This window comes from Camelina sativa, chromosome 20 (genome assembly GCF_000633955.1).
Source record: "Camelina sativa cultivar DH55 chromosome 20, Cs, whole genome shotgun sequence".
Classification (NCBI taxonomy): domain Eukaryota; kingdom Viridiplantae; phylum Streptophyta; class Magnoliopsida; order Brassicales; family Brassicaceae; genus Camelina; species Camelina sativa.
Genome location: NC_025704.1, coordinates 7,671,085 through 7,688,514, shown reverse-complemented (window position 1 = coordinate 7,688,514; position 17,430 = coordinate 7,671,085). Strand labels below are relative to the sequence as shown.

At 35.5% G+C, this 17,430-nt stretch overlaps 5 protein-coding genes, 1 non-coding gene and 1 pseudogene across 13 annotated transcripts in view; 4 read left to right on the top strand and 3 right to left on the bottom strand.

The window, feature by feature from the left end:
- The window catches only part of LOC104769913 (biotin carboxyl carrier protein of acetyl-CoA carboxylase 1, chloroplastic), an 8,085-nt gene extending 6,254 nt beyond the window's left edge, over positions 1-1,831 (top strand). Inside the window, exons 2-6 of the mRNA XM_010494236.2 lie at positions 182-390; positions 471-789; positions 897-968; positions 1,274-1,339; positions 1,512-1,831. Coding sequence (XP_010492538.1) covers positions 182-390; positions 471-789; positions 897-968; positions 1,274-1,339; positions 1,512-1,535 — 690 coding nt within the window. The 3' untranslated portion in view covers positions 1,536-1,831. The remainder of the gene's footprint in view (positions 1-181; positions 391-470; positions 790-896; positions 969-1,273; positions 1,340-1,511) is intronic.
- LOC104769912 lies at positions 1,934-3,205 on the top strand. Its single transcript, XM_010494235.2, has 2 exons — positions 1,934-2,518; positions 2,798-3,205. Exons 1-2 carry the CDS (start codon positions 2,024-2,026, stop codon positions 2,894-2,896), a joined length of 594 nt encoding a protein of 197 aa, XP_010492537.1. The 5' UTR covers positions 1,934-2,023; the 3' UTR covers positions 2,897-3,205.
- TRNAS-AGA lies at positions 3,602-3,683 on the bottom strand. Its single transcript has one exon. It is a non-coding gene; the product is annotated as a tRNA-Ser (tRNA).
- LOC104769910 (probable acyl-activating enzyme 5, peroxisomal) lies at positions 3,972-8,965 on the top strand. Of its 8 annotated transcripts, XM_019242095.1 has the most exons (3): positions 4,160-6,101; positions 6,470-7,018; positions 7,282-7,668. In XM_019242095.1, the coding sequence occupies exon 1, from the start codon at positions 4,160-4,162 to the stop codon at positions 5,819-5,821; it is 1,662 nt and encodes a 553-aa protein (XP_019097640.1). In that variant the 3' UTR covers positions 5,822-6,101; positions 6,470-7,018; positions 7,282-7,668. The 8 variants fall into 8 exon arrangements, with proteins under 8 accessions (XP_010492530.1, XP_019097640.1, XP_019097642.1 ...); XM_010494228.2 differs by having other exon boundaries at positions 3,972-6,101; positions 6,470-7,668; XM_019242097.1 differs by lacking the exons at positions 6,470-7,018; positions 7,282-7,668 and adding an exon at positions 8,851-8,965 and having other exon boundaries at positions 4,160-5,818.
- On the top strand, positions 10,183-11,536 carry LOC104769897. The gene is made up of 2 exons (XM_010494218.2): positions 10,183-10,502; positions 10,602-11,536. Exons 1-2 carry the CDS (start codon positions 10,409-10,411, stop codon positions 11,366-11,368), a joined length of 861 nt encoding a protein of 286 aa, XP_010492520.1. The 5' UTR covers positions 10,183-10,408; the 3' UTR covers positions 11,369-11,536.
- On the bottom strand, positions 11,622-12,639 carry LOC104769900 (annotated as a pseudogene).
- Positions 15,674-16,980, bottom strand: LOC109131304 (O-acyltransferase WSD1-like). The gene is made up of 2 exons (XM_019242100.1): positions 16,789-16,980; positions 15,674-16,499 (listed from the first exon to the last, which is right to left on the bottom strand). Exons 1-2 carry the CDS (start codon positions 16,963-16,965, stop codon positions 15,891-15,893), a joined length of 786 nt encoding a protein of 261 aa, XP_019097645.1. The 5' UTR covers positions 16,966-16,980; the 3' UTR covers positions 15,674-15,890.

Sequence of the window (17,430 nt, the reverse complement as noted above, 5' to 3'; positions counted from 1 at the left end):
TATCAGCATTCTCCGATTTGGTTCTCTCTGTATACGTTCTTGGTCAATTTGAATTCAGAGAACACTGTTTCATAGAACCAATGATAAAATGCGATTTCCAGATTTATTATGAATACAATCTTAATTTGGGGATTTTGCTATTTAGCACTCTTCTTTTAACATTTGGCATATGAATTTACAGCCTAGTCGCAGTAGCTACCCTGTGGTGAAAGCTCAATCTAACAAGGTTACTACTGGTGCATCAACAAATGCTGCAAAAATCGATGGGCCTTCAGCTGAAGCCAATGAGAAAAACTCATTGCAGGACTCGTCTTCTTCTTCTTCTTCACCTGAATTAGCTACAGAGGAGTCTATTTCTGAGTTCCTTACCCAAGTAACAACTCTTGTCAAGTGAGTACTGTTACCCTGTTCTACTACTCTTTTTAATCATTTAAAAACATGCTTGAGAATACTCACTTTCCATCATGCAGGCTTGTGGATTCGAGAGATATTGTTGAGTTGCAGTTGAAACAACTCGACTGTGAACTAATCATTCGGAAAAAGGAAGCTTTACCTCAACCCCAATCACCACAGTACGTCATGATGCAGCAACCAAATCAACCATCTTATGCCCAACCAATGGCTCCTCCCCCTGCACCTGCTGCTTCCTCACCAGCTCCTCCCACACAAGCATCCCTTCCTCCACCTTCCCCACCTACTCCTGCCAAATCATTGCTTCCTACTGTTAAAAGCCCTATGGCAGGCACATTCTACCGTAGTCCTGGACCTGGTGAACCACCCTTTATTAAGGTTAGGATCTTTGCTATATACCTTATTTGCAATCCAACAGAAAAGTTCATTCATGTCTGCTGCATTTTCACTGTCTGAATTCGTATGACTTTTCTTGCTGCTTTTAGGTTGGAGATAAAGTGCAGAAGGGGCAAGTTCTATGCATTGTTGAAGCCATGAAGTTAATGAATGAAATAGAGGTGAGTTTCTAAATCATGTTAACATGGACTACTATATCTGAACTTTAGATTTACGGAAAATGCTGCGAATAAATCTGTTGTTTCTCTTTTCAATCCTGCTTAGCAATATTTGATCTCTTTTTTTGCTCATATATACTTGAATACTTGATTGCCCTCTAGATATCATTAAGTTACAATGACCAAACTCTGTTCTTCGCTTCTCAATTATATTGGGATGATTGCTTGTGTATTATGATCCCAAGTATTAGCTCTTACCTTGGGAGTTATTTTGATTCAACTCTGAAACGTAAATTTGTTCTCCTCAGTCTGACCAATCAGGAACAGTAGTCGATATTGTCGCAGAAGACGGCAAGCCTGTCAGCCTCGACACAGTAAGTTTACTAAAGGGAAACACTTTCTCTATTTGAACACCTACATTTTGTGTGTGTTTTTACTAGAACTAGTATTTTACACTTTGGTCCTTTCAATTGAAAGGTTACATCTCTATATAATTAAGAAAGATATCTCTACTGACATCCGATGTTTTTGTTGACGATGTGACAGCCTCTGTTTGTGGTTCAACCGTAGAATCGGCTACCATGAGAAATGGAGAAAAGAAGAAGCTCTACTTAAAATTCAAATCTCTGTGCTTTTTGGTATAACAATTTGCTGAGACTCCCTTTACGAAAAATGTTTCCCCCTGCGTTGCGTTGTCTTGTTAGGTTTCTTATTAGTTTCATGAGGAAAGATTTGAGTTTCTTTTTGAACTTTTTTTAGTTTCTCTATTCGTTAAAAGACAAGACAATTTTTTTTTCACAAGCTCTGTTTTAGAATATACACGAACTCTTGTTCTATTCTATTCCAATTTCAATATTTAAGCCCAACGTGTGCTGAATAAAGGCCCAAACCCAATAAGGCCTATTAATATTTCTTGATGATAAAGTAATAAATGAAGAATCTAATAAATAATCTAAAGAAAGAAACGGAATATTTTGTTAACAGAGGCAACTTCAACCGCCTCTGTTTCTTTCTTTCTTCTTCCTTCTTCCTTATTGAAATCGAAAACTCTCTCACGAATGGGTTCTACAAGTCGAGATCTCGTCTTCCTCATCATCGCTCTCTTTGCTTCGATCCTCTTCCTTCAGATTTCCTCGTTACCGGATCCGTCTTTCTACGATTACCTCCGGGAGAGCAACCTCCCCGCCGGTATAGTTCCAAAGGGAGTTACTAATTTCTCGGTCGACGTCAATACGGGGAGTTTCACTGTCGCTCTCCCTGTTCCTTGCGTTGCTAAATTCGAGAACCAGTTCCACTTCGACTACAACATCACCGGCGTACTCTCCGATGGACGGATCGGGAATCTATCTGGTGTGAAGCAGAAGGAGCTTTTCCTTTGGTTTGCTGTCAAGGGGATACATGTTGATCCGGAGAGCTCTGGGTTGATTCACTTCGATGTTGGTGTTGCTGATAAGCAGCTTTCTCTTTCCCTCTTTGAGTCTCCTCGAGATTGTACTGCTGCGGCGGAATCTAAACACCGTGATCTTGATCCCTCTAGTCCCCGTGATTTCGAGGTACGTTTGTTGTTGCAATTTAATGATCTTGGTGATTTCCTTTTTGTATTGGAATTGGAATTACGTAGTGTCGAATTAGCTAGGGTTTTAGATTTTTCCCCCAAATTGTATGAAGTGACAAAGAGTGTAAAAATAGGGGTTTTAGATTCCATAGCAAGATTGAATCTTTAATTTGACTTGTTGGTTCTAAGAATCTTTGTATATGAATGTTTGGTTCTTGTTGCTGAGGCTTTGAAATCTATGTTCTTTACTTTGTTTCCTTTAACTCTTGCAATGCAGAAGCAAACTGAAGATACTCAATCGACAATGCAGAAGCGATCCGAAGATATCCAATCGATCTTTGGACCAGGAAGAAATCGTTGGACAGTACCATCATAGGGTTTTTTTGATCGAGGCTTAGAAGGAAAATGCTAATTCCCTTGGTGGTGACTTGTAAAAAGTTTGGCTTCTAGGTTTTTTTTTTTTTTTTTGGGTGTGTATACTATAAGCTTTTCAATAACTGCAATAGACTAAACTTAGGAGGTATGGATAACGTTTGGTTTTGCTTACAGATGATTAGGGGTTATAAGACATATATATACATATATGCTTGTGGATTTTTCATGAGACACACTGCTGTGTTTTATTATCACACACTCTTTTATTGGGTGGGTTTTTTACATTACTAAAAGAAAGGATTTAAAAATATATATATATATATTATGGTGATTCGAAGATGATTGGAGGATGGATTTTTGGTTGTTGAGCAGATGCAGAGTGCAGATTAATTAGTGAATGATGAATCTATGCAAGATCGTTTACATATATGATTTCATATCAAAATGAATTTGTATACTGCAAAAAGAGATGAGGGTAGTAATCACTATCACATGTAGTGGGGTTATCATAATTTTTTCCGTTAAATGCTTCATAAATAAAGTTCTATTTCAAAAAGGCACGAGCCAAAGGTGCTAATACCAGCGCGCGTCTCTTTCAAAAGGCCCCCGCGTCTATCATCATCATCCTTTGTACTTTCCAGCGTGGTTTGAAGTGGGAGCCCACACGTGTCAATGATAAAGATAAAACGAAAAAAAAGAAAAAGAACGTGAACGGCAGGATTCGAACCTGCGCGGGCAAAGCCCACATGATTTCTAGTCATGCCCGATAACCACTCCGGCACGTCCACAACTTGTTGTTTGATTAGTCACGAAATATATCTATTCATATGGTGATCTTGTCTACACCATATGATCGTACCAAAAAAAGTCGTCGATAAGATTGGTTACGGTTTATTATCCTTATATAAAGAAATGTAACCCTTATTTATGGGCCAGATTATTCAATTACTCTAGGCTACAACAACCAATGCTTAATAATAGTCAACCAATGCTTAATAATAGTCAATTACTGTAGGCTACAACAACCAATGCTTAATAAGTATTTACATCTTTATATATGGTAATGAACCGAGACATATGACATGCCCATTGGGTGAACATCTGTTGACCTTATCTCCATTGTCATCAGTCATCACCATCACCAAGGTCTCCTAGATTCTCACGAAACTCTTTCTACTATTTTATTTTATAAGGACAAGATATCATTATTAGCGCGCACACACACACACAAGAAAAACTGTTTCTCTCAAGAAGAGCACCAGAGATGGAGGAAATGAAGCCATGCGCCGCTAACTCGCCGCCGTTGACTCCTCTTGGTTTCTTAGAAAGAGCAGCCACCGTTTACGGTGACTGTACCTCCATCGTTTACGGTAGCAACACCGTTTACACGTGGCGTGAAACTAACCTCCGTTGTCTCCGCGTCGCGTCCTCTCTGTCTTCCCTCGGAATCGGAAGGTCCGACGTCGTCTCCGTCCTTTCTCCCAACACTCCGGCGATGTACGAGCTCCAGTTCGCTGTTCCCATGTCCGGCGCAATCCTCAACAACATCAACACACGCCTCGACGCACGAACCGTCTCTGTTCTTCTCACCCACTCTGGATCTAAGCTTCTCTTCGTCGACGTCTTCTCTCGCGATCTCGCCGTCGAGGCGGTCGCGATGATGACGACTGATCCGCCGATCCTAGTCTTCATCGCCGATAAGGAAGAGGAAGGTGGAAGTCGTGCTGACGCGGCCGATCGCAACAAGTTCAGTTACACTTACGATGATCTGATCCAGAGAGGTGATCCGAATTTTAAATGGATCCGACCTGAAAGCGAATGGGATCCGATTGTGCTTAATTACACTTCTGGTACGACTTCGGCACCTAAAGGAGTGGTCCACTGCCACAGGGGAATCTTCGTAATATCGGTTGACTCTCTAATCGATTGGACCGTACCGAAAAATCCGGTTTACTTATGGACTCTACCGATGTTTCACGCTAACGGCTGGAGCTATCCGTGGGGGATCGCCGCCGTCGGAGGAACTAACGTCTGTTTGCGAAAGTTTGACGCGCCGTTAATTTACCGTTTGATTCGTGATCACGGCGTCACGCACATGTGTGGAGCTCCGGTGGTGCTCAACATGTTGTCTGCGACTCAGGAATCTCAGCCGTTGAACCGTCCCGTCAACATCTTAACCGCCGGTGCTCCTCCTCCAGCTGCTGTTCTCCTCCGAGCAGAGTCAATCGGTTTCGTGATCAGTCACGGTTACGGATTAACGGAAACCGCCGGACTAAACGTCTCTTGCGCGTGGAAGCCGCAGTGGAACCGGTTACCGGCGACTGATCGGGCGAGGTTGAAGGCACGGCAAGGAGTGAGAACCCTTGGGTTTACTGAAATAGACGTGGTGGATCCTGAATCGGGTCGGGGCGTTGAGAGAAACGGCGAAACCGTCGGAGAAATAGTGATGAAAGGAAGCTCGGTCATGCTTGGTTACTTAAAAGATCCGAGCGGAACAGAGAAGGCTTTAAAGAACGGGTGGTTTTACACCGGAGACGTTGGTGTGATTCACACGGATGGTTATCTGGAGATCAAAGATAGATCGAAAGATATAATTATAACTGGAGGAGAGAATGTGAGTAGCGTTGAGGTGGAAGCGGTTTTGTATACGAATCCGGCGGTGAGTGAAGTGGCGGTGGTGGCGAGACCTGATGAGTTTTGGGGAGAGACGCCGTGTGCGTTTGTGAGTTTGAAAGAAGGGTTGAGTCGGAGACCGACGGAGGAGGAGTTGATAGAGTATTGTAGGAAGAAGATGCCAAGGTATATGGTTCCTAAAACTGTGTCGTTTAGGGATGAGCTGCCCAAGACTTCGACTGGGAAAGTTATGAAGTTTGTACTTAGGGAGATTGCTAAGAATATGGGTATGACGAGGTTAAGTCGGATGTAAGAAAAAATCCCTGATTTTTAGTTTTTTTATGCCAAAAAATAAAGCAAAACAAAAGGAAAAATCTAAGGGGAGTTGTTATATAGTATCCCCATATCTGTTGTAAGAGACGCTACGTGTCAGCGTGCTACTGAACGAAAGTTTTTGTTAAGAAACAAAAAAAACTTCTCGTGTTTCTCTTTCTTCCTCTTCTCTCTCTTTCTTTCGCCTCTGCAATCGGAAGAGATTTTTCTCTCAAATCGGAACCAATCGGTAAATCTCCTTCAGCAATCTCTTTCTCGTGGTATGAATCTCTTTTTGATTGTAAGAATTCTTGTTTATTGAGAATTTAGAAATTAGGGTTCTTTGATTTTTGAAAATTATGGATGTTTGAATAATCAGTGTCTGTTTGTGTTTTTAGGCATAACTGTAATTAGGATTAACAAAATTAGCCATGATTGATTGCTTTGTGTCTGTTTTTGCGATAAACATGTTAGCAAGCTTCTTGTAATCATTGGACTAGCCACTAAACTAAACCACTAGAGAAGAATATTGACGAAGTTGCTTTCTTAGTCGTATTGTTCTTGTAATCATGGTTTTGAGGTTCTTGCGTATCGTTTTCTCCAATTGTGGTGATGTGTTGTTGAGAAGCTTTTTCCGGGTGCGATTCAGCTTGCTCAGGGAGTTAGGTTGGCTATGGCTGTTTTAGCTAGGATTTATCGCGATATTGGTGTCTTGAAAGAGCATCTCGCTGGTAGTAGGGAAAAAGAGACCGTGGTGGTGAAAGTCTCCGCTTCAGTTTGTGAAGGTTTGGGCTTTAGAGAGAATCATGGAGTTTCAACTACCAGTGCAGCCAAGTCAGTTAGAGCCCTTTGAACCACATATAGCACGGTGACACCAACATACTGATCATGCTGGCAGTCAGGATGTGTCCTTGAAGATATTAGAGCGGTTGTGAACTCGGCCAAAGAAAGCTTTGAGTTTTGACTATAGTCCCTGTGAAGAACTTCAAATTCCAAAGGTTTAAGTGGAAAATGACCGTTTGATTCGTGTAATAAGACCTGAGAGACCACTGTAGGCTTTGGTCGGTGTTTGAGGTTCGCAAAACTGGTTGAGTGTTTTTTTCCATATATTAAAAGGTAGGGTTCAATTAATAGAGTTATCATCTCCCCTGCCTCTAAAATCATCATGAAGCTTAGAAGGAGAAGGGCTTCGGAAGTGGTGAGTGTTCCTAAACCACGTTATTAAAGTGATTGATTATGTTCTTCGTAATACCTCCAAGTGGTCTATGGTTCCGAGGAGAGCTTGTTGCCTGAATGCTTATACATTATCTTTCGGAGGGCAAAAGATTTTGGGGGTGGAGTATTCTCGCTTGCTGCTACCATCATGAGTGATCTCATTCATAAAGATCCCACTTGTTTCAATGCTTTAGATTCAGCTAGTATAACGTCTTGTTCTTGTTTGTTTTTGGATTAATAATGCAGCTCGGCTACTAACAGGTTGATCACATCAAAGGATCATGCATTGGTCATCTCGATGCTGATGGGGTGTACACTGACATTGTTAACACTTTCTTGAAACGATATAGGGTGATGCCGACAGTGGAGTCGACAGGCTATGGCAGAAGAAGAAAGTTGAAGCCAAACAACAGTAAGACCAACAAGCTTTGTTTTCTAGTTTCTAGGTTTCTTTTTGAAATCTAGATGTGAACCTTTGTCTTCATCACAATCTTCATCACAATCTATTTCTCTTCATCAAAATCTTCTCTTTTCACCTATGTAACATATCCATCAAAAGTTAAATCATGATTCATGATGACTCTTATTTAGTATTCTCTACTACTATATCAAGTTTGAGTTTCATATTTACTATCTCTGGTTTAACAAGTTTGAGTTTCATATTTAATATCAAATTTCAAAAAACAATTTTTTCAAAAAATATGCTTGCAAGATGATTTGGTTGAGAATATTTTGGCAAAATTTGGAGCTAATCAGTATTAAAATTAATCATTCTCTCCATTTATAAATTGCATTTCTGTTGTAATATGTATTAATGTTTTTATTATGTTTTGTATGTTTGAAAATTAATAAAAATGGAATATTTTCTAATTTTATAAAATCTTAAATGTTTACACATTTATACCACTTACAGTAAAACCTCTATAAATTAATAAGGTCGGGACCATGAAATTTTATTAATTTATAGAGGTTTTAATAATTATTAATTTATCGATAAATTAATATTTTATTAATTTATGAAGAGATTTTTAGTTTTTATAATTTTGAAATTATATATTACAACATAAGATGTTTTTGTTATCATTCATATTTTAAAATTTTTTTCTTAATTTATAATCTTAGTTATCGTAATTGCTAAGTTTAGAGTTTAAGTAAAAATGATAAATATTAGAAGTCTAGAGTTTAGAAAAAATTGTTACTAGTATCATTCATGGTAATTCATGGTAATGATGAAGTCGAAGAAGATATTGCGATAATTTTATAATCAATTACATGTAAAGAAATGATTGTCGCATTTAGGACTTTCCATAATTTTTGGATGCGATTTGAAAAGACGACAATAAAAAAGATTATAGATAAACTCCAATGAGAATGCAAATTCAAGAATATGCAAACAACAATAGAGTCATATTTCACTAGATTTTCTTACATATTAATATTATTTGATTATTAATTTATGATATTGATGGGACCATATTTTTACATAGGATTTTCAAAAATATTATTATCTTATTAATTTATCGAAATGTGTCATTTTTTACACCGGCCCAACTTGGGATTGGAATAATTTATTAATTTATAGTGAGTATTAATTTAAAGAATATTAATTTATAGAGGTTCTACTGTATATTCTATTTAAAATTTTTAAATTTTAAAAAACAATTTTTCAAAAATAAGAGACCCAAAATAAGAACCTACCAATAAATAAAAATTTTTTTATCTAAGAGATCATGGGTTCTTATATTCCAAACAGTACACAATTAATATATAAAAAATTTAAGAACTCCCTTTACTCCAACCCACCTATAAACATGCTAATATAGTAACTGGAATATGCGATTTGATAGAAATAATGGTTTGTCATGTTGATTGTAAAAGAGCAAAGTATATGAAAGACCATCTTCATCCCTAAAGCTCATATTTTATTTTATTTTTGGTTTTAAACCTAGACTTAGTCAACGAAAAAGATCTTAAGTAAAAATGTACAGTATGAAATTAGTACTCTCTCCGTTTCAAAATATAAGATGTTTTAGAGAAGTTTTTTGTTTCATAATATAGGATGTTTTCAAGTTTCTATGCAATTTTTAGATTAGTTTAGTATTTTATATTATGCAGTATTATTTCTGATTGGTTGAACTTGTTAAAAGTAAAAGCTTCTTAATCTGCGTGTTTTACTTAAAACATCCTATATTTTGAAACGGAAGGAGTATATGATACACAAGTACAACGTTATTCCTAGTAAACATCAAATTTCGTGAAAACGATATCTGCCGACAAAGGAACTTGCTACCTCTTTTAGAGCAAACCCATTGCACATACCCATTTGAGTGTCTATATCTTTTAATAATACAAATTTCTTCACATCCTTCCTTTTAACTTTTGTCATCCCATTAGTCATCCTTGGGTGTCTAACTTTTTTTATTAAAAAAATTAAGAAAATGGGAAAAAAAGAGAGGGATGGAGAGAGATCGTACTGCCATGGATTAAAGAAGAGCTGAGTTGAGATGCGTTGTGGTGGTGGTGGTCGTCTCCTTCCTCTGGTTTCCCCTTTCGACTTTTGTTTTATCTTTTCTGATGAACCTTTGCGGATGAGGCGAAAAAGGAGTCATGACAAGGAATGGAGAGAGAATCGGTTGTAAGATCCGATCGAGAAACACAAACGCAAACCCAATCGAACAGAAACGTCGCTCGATTTTGTTCGACAGAAGAAGAAGACGACGATGCGGCGAGAGCTACTGTGTGATTTTGTGTTTCTCTGTTTCGATATTGTCGAGAGAACAAAACTTAACCAATACAAACAATACACGTGTCGGGTCTCTGCTTCTCTCAAAGGATGACCGCAGAGACACGAATCTCTCAAAAATTAGGATTAAAATTTTTCTTTTTTTGTTTATATTACTAAAAAAATCAGAGACACCCCAAAAGGTTGTGCAATAATCTTGCTCTTATAAGCTTTCCCATTTTATTTGCACGGTTTTGTTTGTCTTACTTAAGTATGCGATTGTCTAACCAACAAAGAAAACTGAACTTAAAAAGATTATCAGATTAATTAAAGAGTAGTAATTAATATAAGTCTACCGCGTTAACACCGTGTAACATAACGCTAAAACTCGGTTAAGACACATGTTTCAAAAGTTGCGTGTCATTTATTTCTCTCATATGTTATTGCTGTTCTGTAATTAAATTTTGATGACTGCTTTGCCTCTTCCTTTGTTTGAAGGTTATCCTTTAAAAACAAAATGTGGTTAAGTCGGAGAAAATTTCATATAATATTGAAGAAGAAAGGAAACCCAACTCATTAAGCAAAGATCGATCGGATCTTCTTCTTCTTCTTCTCTTTGTCTCTCGCTAAAGAAGAACAGTATTATAGAAGATGGGATTTTTCTCTCACATGATCTCCAGAGATGATCTGAAACCAGGAGATCACATCTATTCTTGGCGTAACGCTTACATCTACTCTCATCACGGTTCGGTTCCATCTCTTTCTCAAAACCTTTTGATCTTATTTATTTTTCTGGTGTTTTTTTAATCGAATATCACAAAAATTGGATTTACTCTGTTTGCAGGAATCTATATAGGCGATGGTAAAGTCATCCATTTCACTCGTGGAGGTGGTCTTGAAATCGGAACCGGAACAGTTTTGGACAAGTTCATCGATATTTCGATACAGAATCATGGAAGAAGAAGAAAAGACAACAAGTGTCTTCTTGATTGTGGAGACCAATCGGATCTCGGTGGTGTGATCTCTTCTTGTCTTGATTGTTTTCTCGCCGGAGGTAATCTCCATCTCTTCGAATACAGTGCATCTCCGTCTGTCTTTCTAGCCAAACGAGGTGGTACTTGCACGATAGCATCTTCGGATCCTTGTGATGAAGTCATTTCACGTGCGGAGTTTCTCCTTTTAAAAAATGGGTTTGGTGAGTACGATCTTTTAGACAACAACTGTGAAGATTTTGCTATCTATTGCAAAACTGGTTTGTTTGTTTTATCCATGGCCACAAAGTTTGGAAGTAGTGGTCAGGCCAACTCTGTGTCTGCAGCTGGTGGTGTTGTTTCTTTGACGCTTAAGGTTTTAGGGGTGAAAAAGAAGATTAGTGCTGGTCATGAAGATGATTCTATGGTTTCTGTTGTTAACAAGGTCATTTCTTCGACGGTTAAATATGTAGTTCCTGGTGTTGGTGGTATGGCTTTGGCGGAATATGGTCACTACTGTTTTGGCCGTCTGTTTTACGACATTGGTGTTAGAAAAGATGCTTGTAAGGTTTCTGTGGAAGATCTCGTTGCTTTTGTAGGTGCTAAGCAAGGCATACAAAACAAGTGTCTCTCTAGTTAGCACTTTGTTGTTTGCATTTATGTATGTTTGATAAATTGATACGACTAATTGTTAAAGAGTATGGAGAGAGTGATTTTGCTTTGTATTTTGTGGAAACTGTATTTTAACTATTTGTAAAATAGCATTATTATTTCCAATAAACTTGTGAGGTTTTAACTTCTTAAGACACGACCTTTGAGTTTAGCTTTGAGCTTTCTTCAACCATAAAACCTCTCAACTATACCATATTTGAGAATGCAAAACAGAGCGAAGAAAGAGCATGAGAAAGAGATGCGATAACTGTGAAGATGAAGCAAAGGAATGATCGATGCAGGACTTAAACGAGGAGGACACACAAGGTTTGAGTGAGTTGAGGCCTCATGCGCCTTAGTTAGAGTAACCCTCTTTCCAAGAGAACAGCTTTCATTGTTTTCAGTGATTCTTCCATATCATCACAAATCCTGTGAGCATCCGGTATTATAGTAGGATCAACCGCTATCGTGATTGTCATTTCCGCCGCATAACTTGTGTAATGTATCAACAATGCCTACACACCAAAAAAAAGAAAAAAAGAAAACGGAAGTACAATTAATTAAACAGAAAAGCTTACCGTTAAACTAAATTATGCAAGAGAACAGAAAGGCGTACATGTGAGTTTCCATAACAGCTTACAGAGATCTAAGCGATAGGATGGCCTTGGAAACTGATTTCTTCTATAGGGCCCATAATGTTTGAAACAAATGTCGTTATGTTCTTCAAGTTTTGATTGTATACTGACGCTGCTGCCTATAATGACAAGAGCGAGTTATATGCATGTACTGTCCATAAAAATGCAAACGAATCTCAGTTTATTTTACCTTAGCTCCTAAAACTTTTAGGATGATTTTTGTAAACAAATACGTTAGAGCTGCGTGATAAGAGTGCTTCTTTCGAGCCATCATAGCTTTGGATTTTTTTAGATAAACCAATGGATCGGTCTCTAAACCAATCGATAACGGTAAAATTATTGAGCTGACGTAGTTTCCCCATCTGCATTTTGTATCCTTGACCATCATTTCTGCCAAAGGCTTTATGCAGAAGAAATATTAATATGCATAATTACTGTTTGTTGAGAATTAAAGAGCTTAGATTTATATTTGAGGAGTATGTTTCTAACCTTGAACCCGATGTCTGACCTTAAATTTACTGAACAACCTGCACGAAATCGTATTCCATCCGGAAGATTGTTTGGATGTGCTCCATCCTCTTCATTATTCTTGTCTTGTTTTTCAAGAACAAGATATGCGTGTGAAACATTATTTAAATATATAAATCATATAAGCATCTTCTTTTTATTGTATTAGAATCAACTTCTGGTTAGGGTATTGACTATATATTGTAAGTTAATCATTAGAAAAATCTTAATAATATACATCATACTAGAAGTCCTCCCGCACGGATTTAGCTTACATTGTTTTTAAATTTTAGTAATTTAGATATTATAGTTTTTTTATTTGTTTACTCAGCAATTATTATTTTAATGATTTTTAAAATATACTGATCATTTTAATTTTTTTTGGTTCTTTTGTTTTACTTGCTTTCCTTTTATATATATTATTAGAGTATTTCAACATGTGGAGAAATTTTTGACTACATAGTAGTGGATTTATGGTTTTTTCTCCCTTTAGACTTTCAAGACATATTAAGCATTCTCCATCTTTTTATTTTCTCTCTTGCGTTTGCACAAATTATATTACCACTGACATCTACAAAAACATGAAATTTTGGAATATAACTTACATGAATACGATCTAAATATGAAATTTAGGTAAACAACAATGAACTTAATAAATATATTTTACCAGCAAATTTTTGGTGAGGTAAAAAATACAATCACATCCCTCAATATAATTTATTCTTTATATATTCTAATACAAATTAAATTGTTTTTACAAAATTTTAATAATGAAAATGAATCCAAGTAAATAAAGTTATAAAAAATTACTCTAAGTTATGGTTGACTATAAAAATGCAATAGTTTTGTTCCATCGCTGAAATGAATTTTTAGATATGTCTATTTAGCTTTATCATAAATGCAATTGGATAAAACAAATATTTATTTTGTCGTAGCTACTTAGAAGAAAAACCGCAGAATATTATAATATCAAATGTCATAATAAAAAAGTTTCTTAGGAAGTAAAATATTATATGTGAAAGTGGAAAATGTTATGAGAATTTTGGTTGATATTTTATTTTTAAGATGGTTAATTCTAAAGCTATTTGATACTAAGATTCCTAAAAATATATGATACCAAATACAATTAGCATATATTACTCAAAACTATAGAAGTCAAATTAATTAGTATAGAAAAATGCAACTCATATCATGGTATGATATAAAAAGACATCACAATCTTAACAACATGATTTTTTAAGCATATGATAGTAACATCACAAACTAAATTTACAATGGAGAGACTCATATGCATCGTCTAATAAGAAGAAGTTTTAGTCTACTTTACACACTGTTAATTATAATATAGCAAATTTGAAATGCTACTAATAATCTTAATATAGCGAGCGATAATAATGCACTATTATAGAGAGACAAATAATAGCAAAGAAAAAAAACGCTATTGTATGTGCCCCCTCTAAGATAGCACCGGCAAAGACAGCGTTTACAAAATCGCTATCGAAACGAAATGATAGCGTTTTTTCGTGTGCTAAAAATATGCATATTTCTTGTAGTGATGTTGAACATATTAAATCATGATAGTTTTCATGATGTAGTAGTATTAACATAATACAACAAACACGATAACCCTAGAGTAAATATAAAATATGGTTCAAGGCCCAGACCGAGGCCTAACCCATAGGGTAAGCAAATGAAGCCAAGTATTAGGACATCAAACTTTTTGGAGCATACTTTAGACCAAAAGTTTTTTTTTGTCTTTTATGTAGGGAAAAACAAAATTATAAGTTCGGTTATTTTTAGATTTTTTATATAAGTTCAAGTTTTATATAAAAAAACATATACTTTTCATGTAGATATATCCAATTTACGGATGAAGTTTTGTTAGGTTTATGTCAAAAACTATTTCGTCTTTTGAATTGTTGGTGAATGAGCATTAGATTAATGCTAATTAAACTTGTTGTTGATGAAACTTTAAAGTAAAATTTAATTTAGAAAAACTAATTTGAAACTCTAATAAAAAAAGTTTCTATATTCGAAGAGTTTGAAAACAATAATGAGTTATTAGGCAATATAATTTTTTATTTTTGTATAAATATTTAAATGAATATGAATACTTTGAAAAGACAAAAAATGTGAGCAAGCAAAATGAACATATATCGGTTTATGGACTTAGAAACTATCTTATGAAAATATTTTTTTATATTACTATTCTTATAATTTTATTTACGATAATGAAAATGGTTTTTTAAAAATAAATTAGCATAGGTCATCCAAAATTGCCGGACCGGTCCATGGAGATTAGGAAATACATACATAAACACTCTAATGAATAAGTAAATTTGTCAAACATTCTCACATTATATTTTCTAATGTAGTTTTAATGCAAACAACAAACATGATAACCTGCAAAAAAATATTTAAAATTATTCAAGAATACCTATTGAAATATAGAAAGATATATAAGAATAATATAATTCTTCATACGAACCTAATGACTGAAATTAAATAATCATGACAGAAAAAATTCTCTTAAAATGAGAGTAATTAGGGACTGAAATTTAATTTTATGGAAAACGGATTGAATTCTAATATATGGAAAACGAATTGGTAATATCTAATGGGAATAAATGAGTACGCAATTATCAAATTACTTACATAAAATATCCCACCATTAGATTATATAAGATTAAAGGCTAGAAACGAAACCCAGTAATGGAAACTCATAATTAAAATTTGAGTCAAAAATTTATTAATTTATAAGAGTATTTTGAGAACACATAAACATCTACAATCTAACATAATTTAGATTCCTTTTTTGCTTATGAATCATTTATAAGATTGAAACCCATAAATAAATTGTTTACATAATTTAGAAACCATTTTTGCCCGTAAATCTTACATAAGATTGAAACATATTTTTATAATTTCAAAATAACCTATAATCAGATTGTTTCTAGTTTCTAGGATGAAACCACAAACTGATAAATGGTGGATTTAGATTGGAAGAGGTCTAATTGAAGAAGAGAAGAAGGAAATGTTAAGAGTTTTTTTTTTTTTATGGGCTTTTAGTGAATTAGGTCCAAACGATAAATGAATTTAGTTAATTAGGTCCAAACAACAAAAATGTATAAATATTATGTAGATAATAAGCCAAGTGTCATCTTTTTAGCAAAAGTTGAGAAATCATATTATATAAGATATATTGAATTTAATGTTTACCATATTGTCGTTTCATATAGCTAGAAAGAGCGGCTTGTGTTATCCCGAGTAGAACATCGTTGATAGTCTAATAACAGCATATGTATATATACCACATACTAGATTAATAGAAAGATCCATTCGAAAAGGTAAGAGAAATCCTCAAGTGTGTTATGAACATAAATCAAAACGTACCATGTTCATAGCGTTCTTGATAAGTTTAATGTCATCTAGAGAGATAGTTCGGTGGTAAAATCTCCTTGGATTTCTCCTGACATTTGCATTGCCTTTCATCGGCGTCTTTGTATCCTTCAAAAACAACACTGTCGCAGCAAGCAAGAGCATATCTACGATTGTATTCCAAATCAGTCTCATTGTAGAACCAATGGTGAATATTACCCTTAAGAACCAGCCATTTCTTTCAAGGCTATGCGACACTGTGCTTCGCCGTTTCATTGGAGGAATAGCAGTAGACAACATGTCTGGATTTGATGTTTTATGGGTACATGCGAGCATGAGAGAAATGATGGACATTCCATCCCCCAACGAATGGTGAGATCTTATTACACCGACTGCTTCAGCATCAGAGGTTTTGACGTTAAGGATGTGAATGTCCCACAAAGGTCTTGATCTATCAAGAGGAATCATTGTGAGACGTGAGATATAATCGTCGACGAAGCTTTGTCCACCTTCACATATCTCTGCTGGATCTACGTATGGTACAATTACATGATCTTCTACATTGACTTCGGTCTTGATCCATTTTGCACCATTTTCAGACTATTAAGGGAAAGAAAGATGGAGACCACAAACACTATGTCAAATGATTTGAGTCAAATCCCAGGTAGGATTTATGTATCTATGAAAACATGGTCGTATGTCGACTCAAGCTACACTGAGAACATGTAAATTAATTACCAAGAATAATATATATATTTTTTAACTATCAATTTATTTATCTATATATATTCTAAGAATAATTTCTATAAAAACTAAAATTCTTAATCATGTCATGTTTGAATACTGTACTTACATAAGTGATCGAAAATAACTATGTAGAAGAGAGTACCAGTTTGCTTGAGAAACGAGGATGCTTGTAGACATTATGTTTCAATGCATCAAGAACAACGTCAGGATTAATTTTGGTTTTGAGACCAACGACGACGATATTACACAAGTCTATGGCTGGCGACTGGAATACACGCGCCAGCGGGCTGAGCGGCTCATCCTCCTCCTCATTCTTCATTCTCCCTTTTCCTCTTAGATGATGTGCATGTATATCTCTTCTCTCTCTCTCGCTCCAACGCTATATAAAAAAGTTTGTCCAACTATAATAAGTGGTCTTAAATGTGACTCTCATTATTGGGTCTTTAATGTTTGTTAGTATTACTAGCTTTGAACAGCAAAATATTATAAAACGACTTTGATTGACGATTTAATTCTTCTAACTATCAAACATACAAAAAACTGTATTTGCTAGAAAACAAAGTATTATATTTCAGTTATCAAGTTGTTTGTTTCGAACATTGGTTTGGAATTAGCATGTACTGAAGTGGTTTGGATAACTGATACATGCATGCCTGATGCATGGTTTGAATCGAGTTAACCGGATGAATACAAAACTATTCTTCAACAATAAGCCGACTTAAATCCATAAGTCTAAGAGAAATTGTACCGAATCTAAGAGAATATGGATAAGATAGACTCAAGT